This window comes from Perna viridis, chromosome 11 (assembly GCF_037379345.1).
Source record: "Perna viridis isolate PV_CMFRI_1.1 ecotype Kerala chromosome 11, ASM3737934v1, whole genome shotgun sequence".
In the NCBI taxonomy this organism is placed as follows: domain Eukaryota; kingdom Metazoa; phylum Mollusca; class Bivalvia; order Mytilida; family Mytilidae; genus Perna; species Perna viridis.
The window spans coordinates 5,049,698-5,065,307 of NC_142455.1; the positions used below are offsets into that span (position 1 = coordinate 5,049,698).

General features: G+C 34.5%; 2 protein-coding genes across 3 annotated transcripts; one reads left to right on the forward strand and one right to left on the reverse strand.

The window, feature by feature from the left end:
* The first annotated feature begins 1,111 nt into the window (after positions 1-1,111).
* Positions 1,112-9,090, forward strand: LOC148602426 (uncharacterized). Its single transcript, XM_088552005.1, has 6 exons — positions 1,112-1,293; positions 3,015-3,183; positions 4,235-4,884; positions 5,493-5,663; positions 5,980-6,086; positions 8,132-9,090. Exons 1-6 carry the CDS (start codon positions 1,131-1,133, stop codon positions 8,330-8,332), a joined length of 1,461 nt encoding a protein of 486 aa, XP_088408131.1. The 5' UTR covers positions 1,112-1,130; the 3' UTR covers positions 8,333-9,090.
* Positions 8,976-14,886, reverse strand: LOC148602427 (uncharacterized). Of its 2 annotated transcripts, XM_088552006.1 has the most exons (7): positions 14,752-14,886; positions 13,656-13,829; positions 13,030-13,150; positions 11,972-12,031; positions 11,006-11,167; positions 10,318-10,402; positions 8,976-9,421 (listed from the first exon to the last, which is right to left on the reverse strand). In XM_088552006.1, exons 2-7 carry the CDS (start codon positions 13,808-13,810, stop codon positions 9,174-9,176), a joined length of 831 nt encoding a protein of 276 aa, XP_088408132.1. In that variant the 5' UTR covers positions 13,811-13,829; positions 14,752-14,886; the 3' UTR covers positions 8,976-9,173. The 2 variants fall into 2 exon arrangements, with proteins under 2 accessions (XP_088408132.1, XP_088408133.1); XM_088552007.1 differs by lacking the exon at positions 13,656-13,829.
* Between the last annotated feature and the right edge of the window lie 724 nt (positions 14,887-15,610).

The window sequence follows — 15,610 nt, forward strand, 5'->3', positions numbered from 1 at the left end:
TAAATGGGCATTCTTCTCATCATTCATTGCACTCAGGTGAGTTGGTAGACATTAATTTCTTTTCCGATGTCAGAACCATTGCGGTACCAGCTGCTCCGGTGGTGTAATATCTTAGACTATTTTGCCAGATTTATTTTGGACTTGACTTAATTATGAACCGGATTAGTGTTCGGTAATTTTGTTGTTACCCTTATTCCCTCTTTAGAAATTGACATACATGTACCTTCTTGACTCCTATTCGAAATGACCATTATATGTCATACATGCATCCGAACCTCGTCATATTTTATAAGGACCTTGTTGTCAAATGAGACTTTCATATTTTTGTTAGATTGTTATCATTCATTTCTTTTGGTTTAATTCGTTTTGTGTTTTGTTTATTTATTTTTTCGGTTTCTTTTTGTTTTTTTGTTTTTGTTTGTTTTTGTTTTTGTTTTTGTTTTTGTTTTTTTGTATTGTTTGTTTGTTTGTTTGTTTTTTCTTAGACTCACTTAGTTTTATCTGAGAGTGTTTTTTTTCACGTTATGCACGATATCTTTGAATGAACACCTTTAATCATAGTTTTATGGTAATTAAAAGATGAACACAATTTATCCTCAACGATGTCAAAGCTTAATTCAAATCTTAGTTTAATCTATCAAATTTACCCGAAACGGATGACATTAATATAAATGATGTCCCTAAGTTAATGACACCTACATGTATATGCACTTGTCCTTTGTGGTACAAACAAGTAAATTAATTCATCAGTAATAAAAAACTGACACCTTGAACAACGTAATTGACAGCAAGGAATATGTAAACATTGACAAAGCGTATAACCTGAAATGGCTTAAGAGACCGGATTTGTAGAGTGGATTTAGAGGTCCGATAGATCTTATTACAAGAACAATATAAATATACATTTATATATGACAAAATGCTTATTATCAAATTAAATAAGTATGTATACAAATGTATCAACTCACTTAAAGGGACTAATCACAATTTTTAAGAGAAGAATTTTCTTCTATCAATTTATGATATCCAGTCCAGTAAACGCAACAAGTATGCATACTTTAGTGTTTACCTACATACCTATAAAAGAAGGGATGTTACGATTATATAATTTAGTCACATTGTTTCAAATCATGGAGTTGTCATGGAAAACTGCGTTTTTGATATGTTTGAACTTTGTTTTGCTTTTTGGGGCTCCTTCTATGCCGCCGTCGACTCCTAGTGGTCCAGTCGGTCCGACACCAACGATACCAGGGACGCAACAGCTGGACTTGTTAGATGCTGCTAATCTAGAAAGTGGGTATCTATTTTTTTAATGCTAACTTACAAGATATGTTTTCTTTTGTATCTAGACGTGATACATGTATGTTAAACAAATTAATATACGTATTTTTATATTATTTCGTCACTAAACATCTATAATATTGATAGATAAGATGACACCACTAAAACATGTCTACTTAAAAATTTAGCAGAAAAATACTAAAGCGATCATAATCTAGAAGTGGTACTTGGTAGATGCAATGTATAAAGCAGTGACGGATCCATAGGAGGAGAGGCTGCAGGGGATAGGCATCCCCCCTTTTTATAGCAAAACTGTTTGTCATTTACATGCGTAAAATTGACAAAAATGGTAAATAATGTCCTAGCACCCTCTTTTTCTGAGGAACCTTTTCAAAGTGTATGGATCCAGGCTGAGAATCTGCAAAATATGCAAAGTCATAGATAACGATAAATATTTTTTTCAATCTTTTTTCAAGCGTCATATTTTAAATTCAGATATGGCATACATCCATATAATTATCTCCTTTATATAGGTTACAGACCACCAATTCAACCAATGAGCATTCGGAACGTACGCAAAAATAGTCCTACGCAAAAATTACCCCTGTTCCTCATAGTGCTGGGAAAAAAGTTCTCATCTTATTTAAAAAATTTAAACAGTTTCTGAAAGGAAAAACATTTCTGTACATTTTATAGGTGATTTTGCTTCTTGTGATGTGAAGCCTAATCTCCATAATGATTTTTAAATATACCCCTATCTTGTGAAAACACTGGGATTTCCCATGCTATTTATAGACCCTTCACTTCCGGTGACCAGTACTGCACTGCAAGTCTGCTAACCCCACATGCCATTCTGAGGATTGTGAGTTGACATATGTAGAATCATGCTGATATATAGTCCTCTACAGGTTAAAGTTAAGGTAAAGTCCAGAGAAGCCATTGAATATTGTGAAATTAGCATAGAAGCCTATGGAAAGTGGAATTAGTGGTTTTTAGCCTTATATACCATGATTGCGAAGTAATTTGTCTCTATTGTATTGTATTTTCTGTTTATTTGAAAGGTCTATTTTGCAATAAATGAATTAAAAAAATAAATGAATATAATGTCTATACATGCGTTACAAACAAGAAGGGAAATACATTTGGCTGAATGCTTCAATTATATTTAGACCTATAACATAAGAGAAAAAAGAAACATGGAAAATATAGAATAAAAAAATGGAATGTTGTCCTAAATAACCTGGTCTTTGGGTCTATCAATCGAATCTTTTTATGTCCAGAATAAATTTATATATTACTTTAAATAAAGAACCATTCACACCATGATCATGCCATTATTTACATATTGTCTGAATTTATTAAAAGCACGGAACAATAATTATCATTGAAACTGTGGTAGCTCACATGTCAAAAAAAAAAAACATCAACCAAAGACGTACACTTCTTGACCTATTTTTCATGCTGTGGAAAAGGAAATTGACATATAACACGTTTTGGTTACATTTGTACATGCTTTGGTTACATTGTACATGCTTTGGTTACATTTGTACATGCTTTGGTTTTAATTTTATATATAAAAAAGAATATCAAAGGATTATACAAACAAATAATTTCGCTAAGAGCAACTTATGCAATTATATTTTTATTTTCCTTTTCAAAGAGAAGATGTACCTCATTTTAACATTGTCCTTCACCAACCTTATAAATAATCATATTATTTAATATTGTTGTAGGTCTTAACAGAGAAACACGTAAAACACTGTTGAAAATAGTTGGCGAGGAGCTAGCAACCGCTAGGGCTATGATGAAGTCTATTCAACCGGAAGTTGATAATTGTCAACGAGAGGTCAATACGAAATATTATGATTGCGTACAATGTGTTGATATGAATTGCCAGAACAGGTACGAAACGGTTAAAATTACTGTAAACGTACTTATTTTCGCGGGTACTTATATTCGCGATTTTACAATTTCAAACAAGTTCGCGGGTATTTAATTTCGCGTTTTTCTAGTTTTAACTTTTACTATTTTCGCGGAATATAACTCTGTCTCTTTTTAACATCGTGTAAAAGACAAAGTTTATTCCATGATTAAAAATCAATGATTGTCAAAGGATTGAGCCTACGAAAAAGAAAGTGTAATGTAGATAAAAAAAATATCGATCTTTCCCCCTGGGTAGATTTTAATGCGTGAGTTCTGTTGTGTTCTGTTCTGTTAATATCGGTGATATTTATGTGGACCTTCGTTTGTCTACTCTCAAACCACTGCAAGCAGGATGGATCGTACACGCATTTCAGAACGTTAAGACTGAGACACTGAAAAGGGGGTGGGCTAAGGCAGGTATAGCTGACGTGTGCAAGAATGTGTAACTTTATACCAAATAATGACAGTATATAATTGATTTAATTTTATTTTGAATACCTGTAAATATGTTATTAAATATAAAATGTGACGGATCGATTATTTAACTGTCCCTTTCATAATAAATAAAGATCAAAGCGTACACAGGTCATTATGGTCACTATGGATTATTCGGATCAATGAACACATTCACAATAAAAGTATCCATAAGCATCACATTTCGAGAACACTTGTAAAGATGTCAAAAGCCATTTATTTTACTTCCTTTCTTCCGTTGCAGTCGGTATTGAGTTGGCTTTGACATCACGTGACAAAAATGGTGAGCTAACGAACTCGCATTTCATTGGACAAAAGTGATAATTGTAAAATTTAAAAGCTACATTTACGGCATTTGTGTTAGGAATATTTTCAATTCTTTGATCAAAGTTTCCCAAAAATGCGTCGGCTATCTTTTTCAAAGATAACATTTGTTTTGCGGTTGTCACAATTTCTTTCATATAAAAAATCGAATTATTATTCATTCATAATGTTCACAAACAAATCATTATTATTTGTGAGTTCTAACCAGCCACTTTTCGCTCTTCACAAACAGGTATAAGGAATGCAATGGATCAATACAGATTGTAGCCCCGAATTCCGGGGGTGTTTCCGTGTCTAGTTCAGTCAGTGACAGGGGATTACCTGTCACTACGGTTTGTACCGTTATTTGGGGTCAATCGGAAGCATGCACAAAAGTCATGAATCCAGACAGCTCATTTGCTACTTCTATAAATAGTATGGGAAACACCCTATATGTTCATCTTCAGAGTGTTGCGCATGACCTTGGTGGAAATGTTGGTATGTTTGTAAACCAGATGCAGACGGTTGTTGGTGATATGAATTCAACCGCTACAAACGAAGAAATAGAACGAATGTTAAACGAACTAAATTTTGGACTGAGTGGTATGCAATTGGAACTACAAAACACCCTTAATGGTGTAGAGAACAATGTCCAACAATCCATGGCTAACGTTCACCAGACAGTGTCACAGATACAACCAAACATTGATAGGATTATGTCAAATATCAACCCGGGCATGCGCATGACACAAATGGGATCAGGATTGCACCAGTCTCTTTCCAACCTTGGTCCATCTATTCGACAGCAAGTTAATAATAATGTTGGTAGTATGCTGTATAATCTACATCATGGTCTCAACCGATGGAGAACCAACTTTGGACACTCAATGAACCATTTCTTTTGTAAGTTCTTAGAGATAAAGATTCTCCTTAAAGTATTGAATGTCAGTTAATATATGAATATGCAAGAAAAAAAAATACCAACACAGCAGAGACGATGCATATGTACAAAAAGTCATCTACCCGGTAATTAAATTCAAAATCACTAACTCGAAAAACCCGATTAAAAGCTAGGACGCTTTTCTGCAGACAACGCAAAGCAACTCATCTGACTTAAAAAGTGGTAGTACATTTGAGTAAGACGCAGTCTCCTGTTCATCGGAGTTTCATTTTCTACTATTCTTGCTGATAATCATTTGCACGAGATAACCAGTTTAGTCTCGCATGTTTTCAAATTCTCGCATTTACCAATCTAGGATTTTCCGCATATTCACAGGAGACTGCTGCAACTTAAAAGTTATAAAGACTTAAATCAGAACACTAGGTATTCATATAAATTACCATGATAAATATACGTCCCGAGTAAGTCTGGTGAGTTTCATTGGAGTTTACTACATGTATGTTGTTCATTTGGGAATCGCATTGTTTAAAATATTTAAGTTAAACGAATTTGGACTATAAACAATTTACTATATCTGATCCAATAATGTACGTTATTATCTTTATTTCAGCAAATTTGTTCGGAAGAAAGAAACGTCAAGCTCAGGTTATATCTCATCCATCACACGAAATCCAGTGTGAATATATGCTTAAGAATTCCTCTGTGTGTGCCGAGTACAAAACAAAATGTCTGTCGTGTCCGGCAACACCAAATGTTGACGACCGAGACGTGATCAGACAGGGTAAGTTGTTTCAAAAGCAATCGGCAGTGCAAGCTAACAAAATAGGTTAGTTTGCTCAATAAGCAAGACTCTTTTTCCTGTTGCCTGTTAGCATGAGAAATATCTAGTTAATTTCTCAGATTAAATAAGGGTTTATTATTTTAAAAACATGCAAGTCCTTTAAAAAAAAATTATTGCTTCTTCCTTAACTCACGTGGCTTAAATACACGAAACTCTGGGAAGCTGACCGAATTCTCGATCGTCTATAAATCAAATGCATCGAATTAAAAATATTTTATACAGGGGCATGTGAAACCAGTTGATACTTTGTTTGTAGTTTGTGGTGATGTCATAGTGGACCAAGTTATGCAGATTGATACAAAGTTAGCAGAATTAGCAAACATTGAACAGATGGTGGTTTCTGTGAGGCAAGTCATAGACCAGGTAAGGTGTAAAGGGATACATAGATGCTCCGTGAGGCAAGTCATAGAGCAGGTAAGGTATAAAGGGATACAGGGATGATCTGTGAGGCAAGTCATAGACCAGGTAAGGTATAAATGGATACAGAGTGCTTATTAAGAAAGGACAAAGGTAGAAATATACAATTACAAACGCCATGAAATAACGTTTAACTGCAACCACTGATAGATGGATAAAGGGTAGAGCAGTAAAAAGGGCAAAAGTACAAACGCCATGAAATATCAGGTCTAACTGCAACCACTGATAGATGGATAAAGGGTAGAGCAGTAAAAAGGGCAAAAGTACAAACGCCATGAAATATCAGGTCTAACTGCAACCACTGATAGATGGATAAAGGGTAGAGCAGTAAAAAGGGCAAAAGTACAAACGCCATGAAATATCAGGTCTAACTGCAACCACTGATAGATGGATAAAGGGTAGAGCAGTAAAAAGGGCAAAAGTACAAACGCCATGAAATATCAGGTCTAACTGCAATCTCTGATAGATGGATAAAGGGTAGAGCAGTAAAAAGGGCAAAAGTACAAACGCCATGAAATATCAGGTCTAACTGCAACCACTGATAGATGGATAAAAGGTAGAGCAGTAAAAAGGGCAAAAGTACAAACGCCATGAAATATCAGGTCTAACTGCAACCACTGATAGATGGATAAAAGGTAGTGCAGTAAAAAGGGCAAAAGTACAAACGCCATGAAATATCAGGTCTAACTGCAATCTCTGATAGATGGATAAAAGGTAGTGCAGTAAAAAGGGCAAAAGTACAAACGCCATGAAATATCAGGTCTAACTGCAATCTCTGATAGATGGATAAAAGGTAGTGCAGTAAAAAGGGCAAAAGTACAAACGCCATGAAATATCAGGTCTAACTGCAACCACTGATAGATGGATAAAAGGTAGAGCAGTAAAAAGGGCAAAAGTACAAACGCCATGAAATATCAGGTCTAACTGCAACCACTGATAGATGGATAAAAGGTAGTGCAGTAAAAAGGGCAAAAGTACAAACGCCATGAAATATCAGGTCTAACTGCAATCTCTGATAGATGGATAAAAGGTAGTGCAGTAAAAAGGGCAAAAGTACAAACGCCATGAAATATCAGGTCTAACTGCAATCTCTGATAGATGGATAAAAGGTAGTGCAGTAAAAAGGGCAAAAGAAATATCAATTCTAACTAAAACCAGTGGCATCACACAGCTTCGTGGTTTATCCAGAATTAAAAAAAAACAGAATCCTTACTGCGGCAAATATGTTTTTGCATTTAATTAAGAAAAACACGTTATCAAAAGTACCACCCACGTCGAACCTTAACCCGATTTCGTATCCTTGTAGTCAACTTATAAAATAAACATTCTTCTGAAAGCCCGCTGTTGAAGAGAACATAACTACGTTTTATTTCCTTGAATTAACATGTAGAGAAAAATTAAAGTATGAGCAGTTACTTATGTCGGTTTTAAAACGGGAAGAGCCATGTTTTTTTCTGTCTCAAGCACTCCAATGCTTTTCATTGGCTTATTTGTCACTACTATTATTGGTAGAGTTAGGTGGAGTTGTTTACAAGAATGTTCTGTAGTTTTAGTCATTTCAGAATATTTAACAAAAAACAGAGGTTGTGGTTTACAATTTTATGGAAAATAACTTTTTTCGGAAGTCTGAAGTCAGGTTTAACTTTTACATTGTTATTTAAATGATGAAATCAACAGACGATTTCTGCGTGTCTTGATTAAAGATTGTTGTAAGGGAACAAAAAGTTCAAAAAGACAACATGATATATGTACATCAGAGAAACTTACATACATTTATATACATAATGTTATACGTGTATAAAATTGATCTTAGTAGGCAATAAACCTGTTAACGGCGTTTTTCCTGTAATTAAGGATATGGGAAGCCAACGGGGTCACAATTTTTCTTATTTGTATTTTGAACTGACATATACGAATTAATACTTTGACCTCGCTAGCTTTCCATATAAGAGAACCATAAAAGTCCAGGTGTATTGTCTTATTATTTACAGGTTGAAATTGACAAGGCATTGTGGAATCCTAATACATTTGCATTCGATAGCATGTTCGTCACCGCAAGGATCAAGGGTCAACCAGTCCGATTCAGGTCGAAATCCGAACTGAAAATCATGGACTTAAAAACAACAGGAGAAATGATCGCAAACCAAATATGGCGGTACTGGAACGACCAAGCATCATATAAACCTCTTTAAATAGTATCAAGTATGGGGATATCTACGGAAAGAAGTGTTATATTAAATCCTGTATATAGCGAACTTGACTTAGTGTGCTTCAACTCTAGTGTGAAGATGCATAAACTGTGTTATATTTAGCGAACTTGCCTTAGTGTGCTTTAACTCCAGTGTGAACATGTGGATAAACTGTGTAAATGAATGTGCACTATTTCTACAATTTCGTCCTCAGAGACCTATTTATCACTCCTGGATTCACTTCCTATCAGTTTTTTCCACTAACTTATCCCTGTACGTTCCGATACTGTATATATGTACATGGTCTAAATTGTTTTGTCGGCAAATGTTTCCGGGCTTCTAACAAAGTGCCTCTAAAACAGTAGCCTTCAACCATAACATATCGATTTCTTTCTATAACCATCATAGCTTCGTTGATGTAACTACGTGTAAGAGCCATTGTATTTTCAAGAGATCTCAAGCTAGTATGTATTTGGCTTTTTTTTTATTTTTTTGGTTTTTATATTAGTTTTATGAAAGTCCATATCAACCAAATTCTTATAATGTTGTACCAAACATTCAAAACCAAAATTCTAGTTATAGTTTGTCTTATTGTATTACTTTTCATTAGAACTGCTTTTCAAATTTTGTTAATGATGTGCATATATTTAACTAAGATTGTTTTTATTAAATATCCAAAAATGTACATTTGTACATGTATTAATCGGTAAAATCAATGTTCTCTTTAAGAGCTGAACTAAATAAAAATACACACACACACATTCAACATGATCTTCTTAAAGATTTTTTTTTAAAAATGGGTGTCCTGTTGTCTTAATGGAGATTCCAGTATTTCCATTGACGTCTACTCTCTGGTCAATGCAATAATTGTGCCATCTTGCTTTAGTTCTGAGCTGAGTATTTTAGAAGTATCACACCTAACGTTACACACATGGACACGAGTTCTGCCTTCTGATGTAACTACAATGTCTTTAGCTGTCTGTATTTTGAGATCAATTCCACCTGTTACATCGAACTCTGGCATTCCTGTTGAAATATTTATAGCAGTAAGGCCATTTCTGTTCACAGCTATATGAGGTATTAGGACGGCACCTGAAATGTAAAGTAAAAAATCAATATGTATCATCTGTGATATGACTCTTATCCAAATGTTTAACACCATCCCAAATAAAAAACCTGTGGAATCAGAAAATACTACAACACCGCCCAAGACAAAACCTGTGGAATCAGAAAATATCATAACAAAAGTATTTTAGGGCTAGGTAATGGGTCTTTGAAACATGATTTCACGGCCATATAGCATGTAGCATCTCTAACTTGTCAACAAATTCAATCACTAAAATTCAAATGTAAGAGAAGAAATGCACAAAAAGGATATGATGTGTACAACAATGTTACTATAGAAATCAAGGCACGTGGGTATAGAAAAAACTATCAAGAAACACATTTTATTATTTAATATGTTCAATTATATAGTAAATCATATGCTCTACACTTAAACTCCTACATAAATAGACAACTTATATCCTAACCTGAGTGAAGTGATTGTCTGAGAGATCATCCACAACATGAGACGTCATTTGACAGAAGCTACTTAAGATTTAACAGCATACAAGTTCATTCATCACTACAGAAGTTTTATGGTCGTCATCATAAACTCGTGGATCGTTAAGGTATATCCATCTACACAATGAGAACCGATTTGTTCAACGTATCGTAGTTTTCCCTTCCTCTCGTCTACCCCGGACTTGACATTTTATGAGCAACTCGACGGATATTTCTGGAAAGCCGAGGACGCTTATCATACCAGTGCATCTGGTCCACGCTCCAAGTTTTTAGTGGTGTCCGAGTTTTTTATTTACTTTTGTTTCTTTGTACGTACTATTTTGGTTATTTTATATTCTTTGTTGTGTATGTCTGTTTTTATCCCTGGATTACATTCTTTCGATTTCCGCCAGAATCTCGGCTAATTCCTTGATTACTCATACCTTTCTCTTTCGGATCTTTGTTGTAAATCCCATCGACATCCGTTAGAAACAGAACTTCTGATGGGTATAATTCTTTACACAAGACCTGTATGTAAATGCCAACTAATATAAAAAACTACTTTATCAGGAATAACAAAATGATTTCGTTAAAACAATATTGAATATTATAACATAAATAATGCACTTTATAATACGATTCTACCAAAATTTATAATTAATAAATCCCTTACTCCCGGGCACCTGCAATTATTTTTTCTAGTTATTCACACTTATGTAACATTATTGTAAAAAATATACTTAAATTCTTTTTTATCAGACCATTCAACAGGTACAAGACACGAACCAATTTGACGATTTCGGATTGGTGGTTTATACGATCTTAACTGTCCTTGCGGATCTCGCAAGACCGCCCCTTGCGGGGATTGTGATAGTAGATGTCTATTAGTAGTTGGAGGTAGTCAAGCCCAGCCTTCTGGATACCTGACCGAAGAACTGTCAGTGTATGTCCTACTAGCGGCTGGGTTGACGCTCTGGCCTACTCCCAGACCCCACGTACGTCTGAGAGCGTTTCCCCACTCTAACTGTTTGTAAGTATGTCGACGTGTAGAGTGTCTTTGTCGATTTACCAGAGAGCTGGGGTTTATATAATTTTTCAATGTATTTTGGGGGAGTGGAACTAGACATTCACCTTGATAATTACATCGCCACTTAAGATTTTCGTCCCTTTTGTTCTGTCGAAGACACAGTCGCCATGCAGGACGGGAACAAACCCTTTATCAACCATGTCGGATATAATGCTTATGTTGTGCTGTATGACTTCACCATTGTCAGTTTTCCAGAATCCAAAACTCTGTACGAAACAAATTCCAGTTATTCATATATCAATAAATGAAGTGTTTTTTTTTCATTAACTGAAATATAATTATTAAGTTAATCCTCAAATATATCTAAAATGTCAAGGTGCTGAGCATTCTTGAGGACTGGATTTTATATGTACATATGTGCGGGTGCGCGTTTTTGTTATATTTATTTTTTGAGTGTGGTCCACGGGAAGTTTACAGAAAACTGCAAATAAAATTTATTAACTACACTATAGTCATGGTAACAAAGGAGGAAAACATTCAATGTAAATCGCATATCACGGAGGCACTAGACGGATGGATCTGTTCGGAATTTGGCCGATCCAATTCTAAATTTATAGTTAAAGTGGTTGATTTTTTTTACAACTACTTTTTTTCTTAGCTCTTCGCTTCGCACCAAAACGCTTGGAAGAGTTGTTGTTCTTTATTTCTAGTGCTATCCAACCAAAACTTTTAGTGCCACCTAGTGGATAGAACTACTTTAGCGTAAGACTAAAGCTACAATTCCGGCAAATTTTTCAGGAAGAAATTCTCCTTTCTACATCCGCTATTTTTTAGTGTAGCGGAAATTGCCGAGTAGTTCCGATTGGACACACTGATAGAGGTACATGTAATGTTTACCAGGACACAATGGACCGGAGTTTACTATAACCATTCTGAATGGATTCTGCTTAAACTGGGGACATTATTAAGGTTATGCATCATTTTGGGAGTTTAATTTGGTTATTCAATGCGGTTCAAAATAGATCTACATGTTCTGTATTCTAGCAACTCTTGAAATGATAATTTCTTACCTGAATTCCAACAGCCTTTACTTTATCGCGACAAAGTTGTTGGATGACAAGGTTGTTCAGCTGGAATGTTAATATATTCATGTTAGGAGACATTAAAACATCAATTATTTCTGTTATATAAGATCCATTTTTGCTGTATATACAAATACATTCAGAATAGTTACATAACTATTTTGTTCTTCTGTAAAAACAAAATTTAGACGTTTATTGTTCACATATTACACAGTACGGGTCCGATTTGTTCATTTAAAAGAAATGTTAATCTATAAAATTCGATAATTCATCATGTTATAAATACGTTTTTTTTTGTTGTTTCTTTTTTTTTGTGTTTTACCATATACGATGTAACTTTACTCAAGAAATTTATCATATCAGAAGAAAAAAATCAAACTGATAATTTTGGTTATCATGTTAGTTTTAAATTCTAAATCACTAAATTACTTACGGTATAACGATGTACAATATACTTGTATATAAACATGCACAATGAAAGACTTTATAAAATATTTGAAAACATTCATGATATTAAAACACTTTATACTTTGGTTACTGAAGCTATTATTGAAAACATAAGCTACAAATGTAGTACCTTGGCCATCGAAGTTCATGTAGGATTCTAGTTGCCTTGGCTATTGAAGCTTTTGTAAAGCTCCAATTACCTTGGTTACCGAAGTTCTTGTAAATCACTAATTGCCTTGGTAATCATAGCTCTAGTAAGTCACTAGTTACTTTGGTTACCCAAGCTGTTGTAAGATACTAGTTTTCTTGGTTATTGAAGCTCTTGTAAGACATTAATTACCTTGGTTACCGAAGCTCTTGCAACACACTAGTTACCAAAGCTCTTGTAAACACTGATTACCTTGGTAACCGTTGCTCTTGTAAGACATTAGTTACCTGGGTTACCGAAGCTCTTGTAAAGCACTCTTATAAGACACTTGTTACCTTGGTTATTGAAGCTCTTATAAGACACTAGTTACATTGGTTACCGAAGCTCTTGTTAATCACTAGTTACCTTGGTTAGAGAAGCTTTTGTAAAGCCCTTGTAAAGCACCAATTACCTTAGTTACAGAAGCTCTTGTAAAACAGAACCCTAGTTCTAATGTTGATTTCTCTTCCATGCTAAGACTTTCGTAGCCGTCATTGACGCCATACTGTTTTGCCTGATGATGTCCAAACGATCTGATATATAGGAAAAAAACATAATATAGTATTCCAAATATTGATATAGGAAAAACAAAACATAAGTTCAGTACACCAAATATACGCAAGTGACTGCCTAATCTCGAGAGGTATGAGCAGAACGCTTGTCACTGCTATTTATACTTAAGGAAAGTTACAATTATATATGTATTCTTTTGGTTATTTTTTTGGTATTTGTTTTTGTTTTTGTTTTGTTTTTGTTTTTGTTTTTTTGTTTTTTGTTGTTTTTTTGTTGTAACAGTTGCTGCTGGTGTTTTGGTTTTGGTCTTTTATGGTACGTTGGTACGTTCTGTTTTGTATAATATTACTTCGCGTATCTGCCTAAAATTTCGTCAGATTACGTATGTTGAAGTCTAAAGGGGTGGCCTTTAGTTATGTCAACTTCCCACGCATTTTCCTGTCACCAAATACACTGTACTTCGAAACATCTTCCGCAGTTTTTCTTGAAATGCTTCGTGTACTTTATAGTTTTAAATGAACATACCCGGCTCCATGCACAACAATTACACTTTTCCCCAGACGTATTAGGGACTGTACAATTGAGCATGCGTGACGCAGTTCATCTTCCTTTAAAGTCTCTAATTTATCTTTAACTGTTATTGCGCTTCCGCCTAACTTTAAAACGACGTCTATATTCATTACGTCAGGATTTTGTTACCTTTAACAACAGCAATAAAACAGTAGATTAAATACTGCAAAAAATTTGAAAACCAAGTTGAACCACTTTAAAATTTTGAAGAACGAGCGTTATGTTATTGAAACTTCCAGTAAATAGTTCAATGTCTCTTTAGTCTGATTGAAGGCTGGATATTTGATCTTGATGTCATTGTATTTTATTACCTGTGCATTATATTTTTGTGACACTTAAAAACTAATAATATCATCATTTAATACACGATCAAGGGCGGGTGGGGGGTCTGTAAAAATCAAAATAGCGTATTTGTGTGTGTAAATGCGCGCATTACAATTGTGTTTATGAAGGAAATTTTGAGGCCTTAGGTGATTCTCTGGATCCACCAATGAAACATAAACAATGACAAAAATGGTCGATGCGATGTTTTCATTGACTTAAGCTGAAATATTCTTGTCAATATACTCATTATATCAACCCACTGTTGGTTGGTTTAATATTAGTGCTATAAATAATTCCTCTATAAATAGCAATTAATGTCTTCAGACCCGACAAAAATTAATTGTTTGCTATGATGTTTACTTTCCGACTGGTACATATTGCAATGCATTTCCCACAATTTATACACGTATGCAATAACGGCGTATGGTAATCTTATTAAGTAGGGCCTTATTTGAACAATCAAAATATTCGGCTCTAGACCATTGTAATATAGTAACAACTGAAAGAAACACTCAACAATATATAGGACTAAAATTCTACCAACGGCGGTCTAAATTGATACCGGTATATGTAAACTCGACATTAATACCGATATATGTAAACTCGACATTAATACCGATATATGTCAACTGAAAAAAAAACTTCGAGTGGCCTTACTGCATGGTTGATCAACGGCTGAACATCAACAGATCGAGAGACTTGAAGCAATATTTCACTACAAACATACCTGTATCGACTGTGTTGTAATCGTGACGTAGCTACACAACGTTCATATTAATCATTACGAATTCTGTTAAATAAAGCTTACTCGCGCACCTAACCACGAGGTCATCGGTTTTCCTTCATTACCTTTGTCAAAAATGAGTTGTCTTTCTTTACTCAGTAATTACGAAATGGTCAAGGCAAAGCAAAATTATTTTCTTTCTAAATCTCAATCAGTGATGTAGTGATTCTTGTCTAAATCAAACTCTGTACAAAACCTTAACCTTTTAAACCATTTAAGCATCAGAGGCGGATGTTCGGGGTCGGGTCTCCTTTTTGTTGGAAAAAAGTGCTAAATGCGCGTAATAGCTCAAAACCCTCTTTTTTCTTGAACATTCTGGAAACCCCTACCCTTTTCAGAATATTTAGATCAGCTCCTGATCATTATTACTTTTACCCGATCGCAACGTAGTCCGGACATATTTCTGTTTATTTGCAACTATAAGCGTAGCATTAACACATTGATGTTCATTTCATGTAATTATCCGCAACAGAAAGAAAATAAAATTGTCGGAAATACTTTGCATTGTCCATTTTATAACCATGGCATACATCATTTCTTTTAATGTGGTTAAATTTTTTCATTAAACTACAGAAGAATTTACTCAGACACCTTAATGAGGCTACAAAATAAATCTTTCATACAAGTAGGATTCAGTTAGATTCAATTGAAAAAGATATAATATTGAGAGCTATTCTTTTTTTAAGTTCCAGTTTTAAAGTGAACTTTTTTTGCGTATTGCACTGCGCCAAATACTTCCGGCATACCTCGGTGTATTGTTACACAACCGCTCTAATCCGGGTTATGACCTGGATTATGAAAA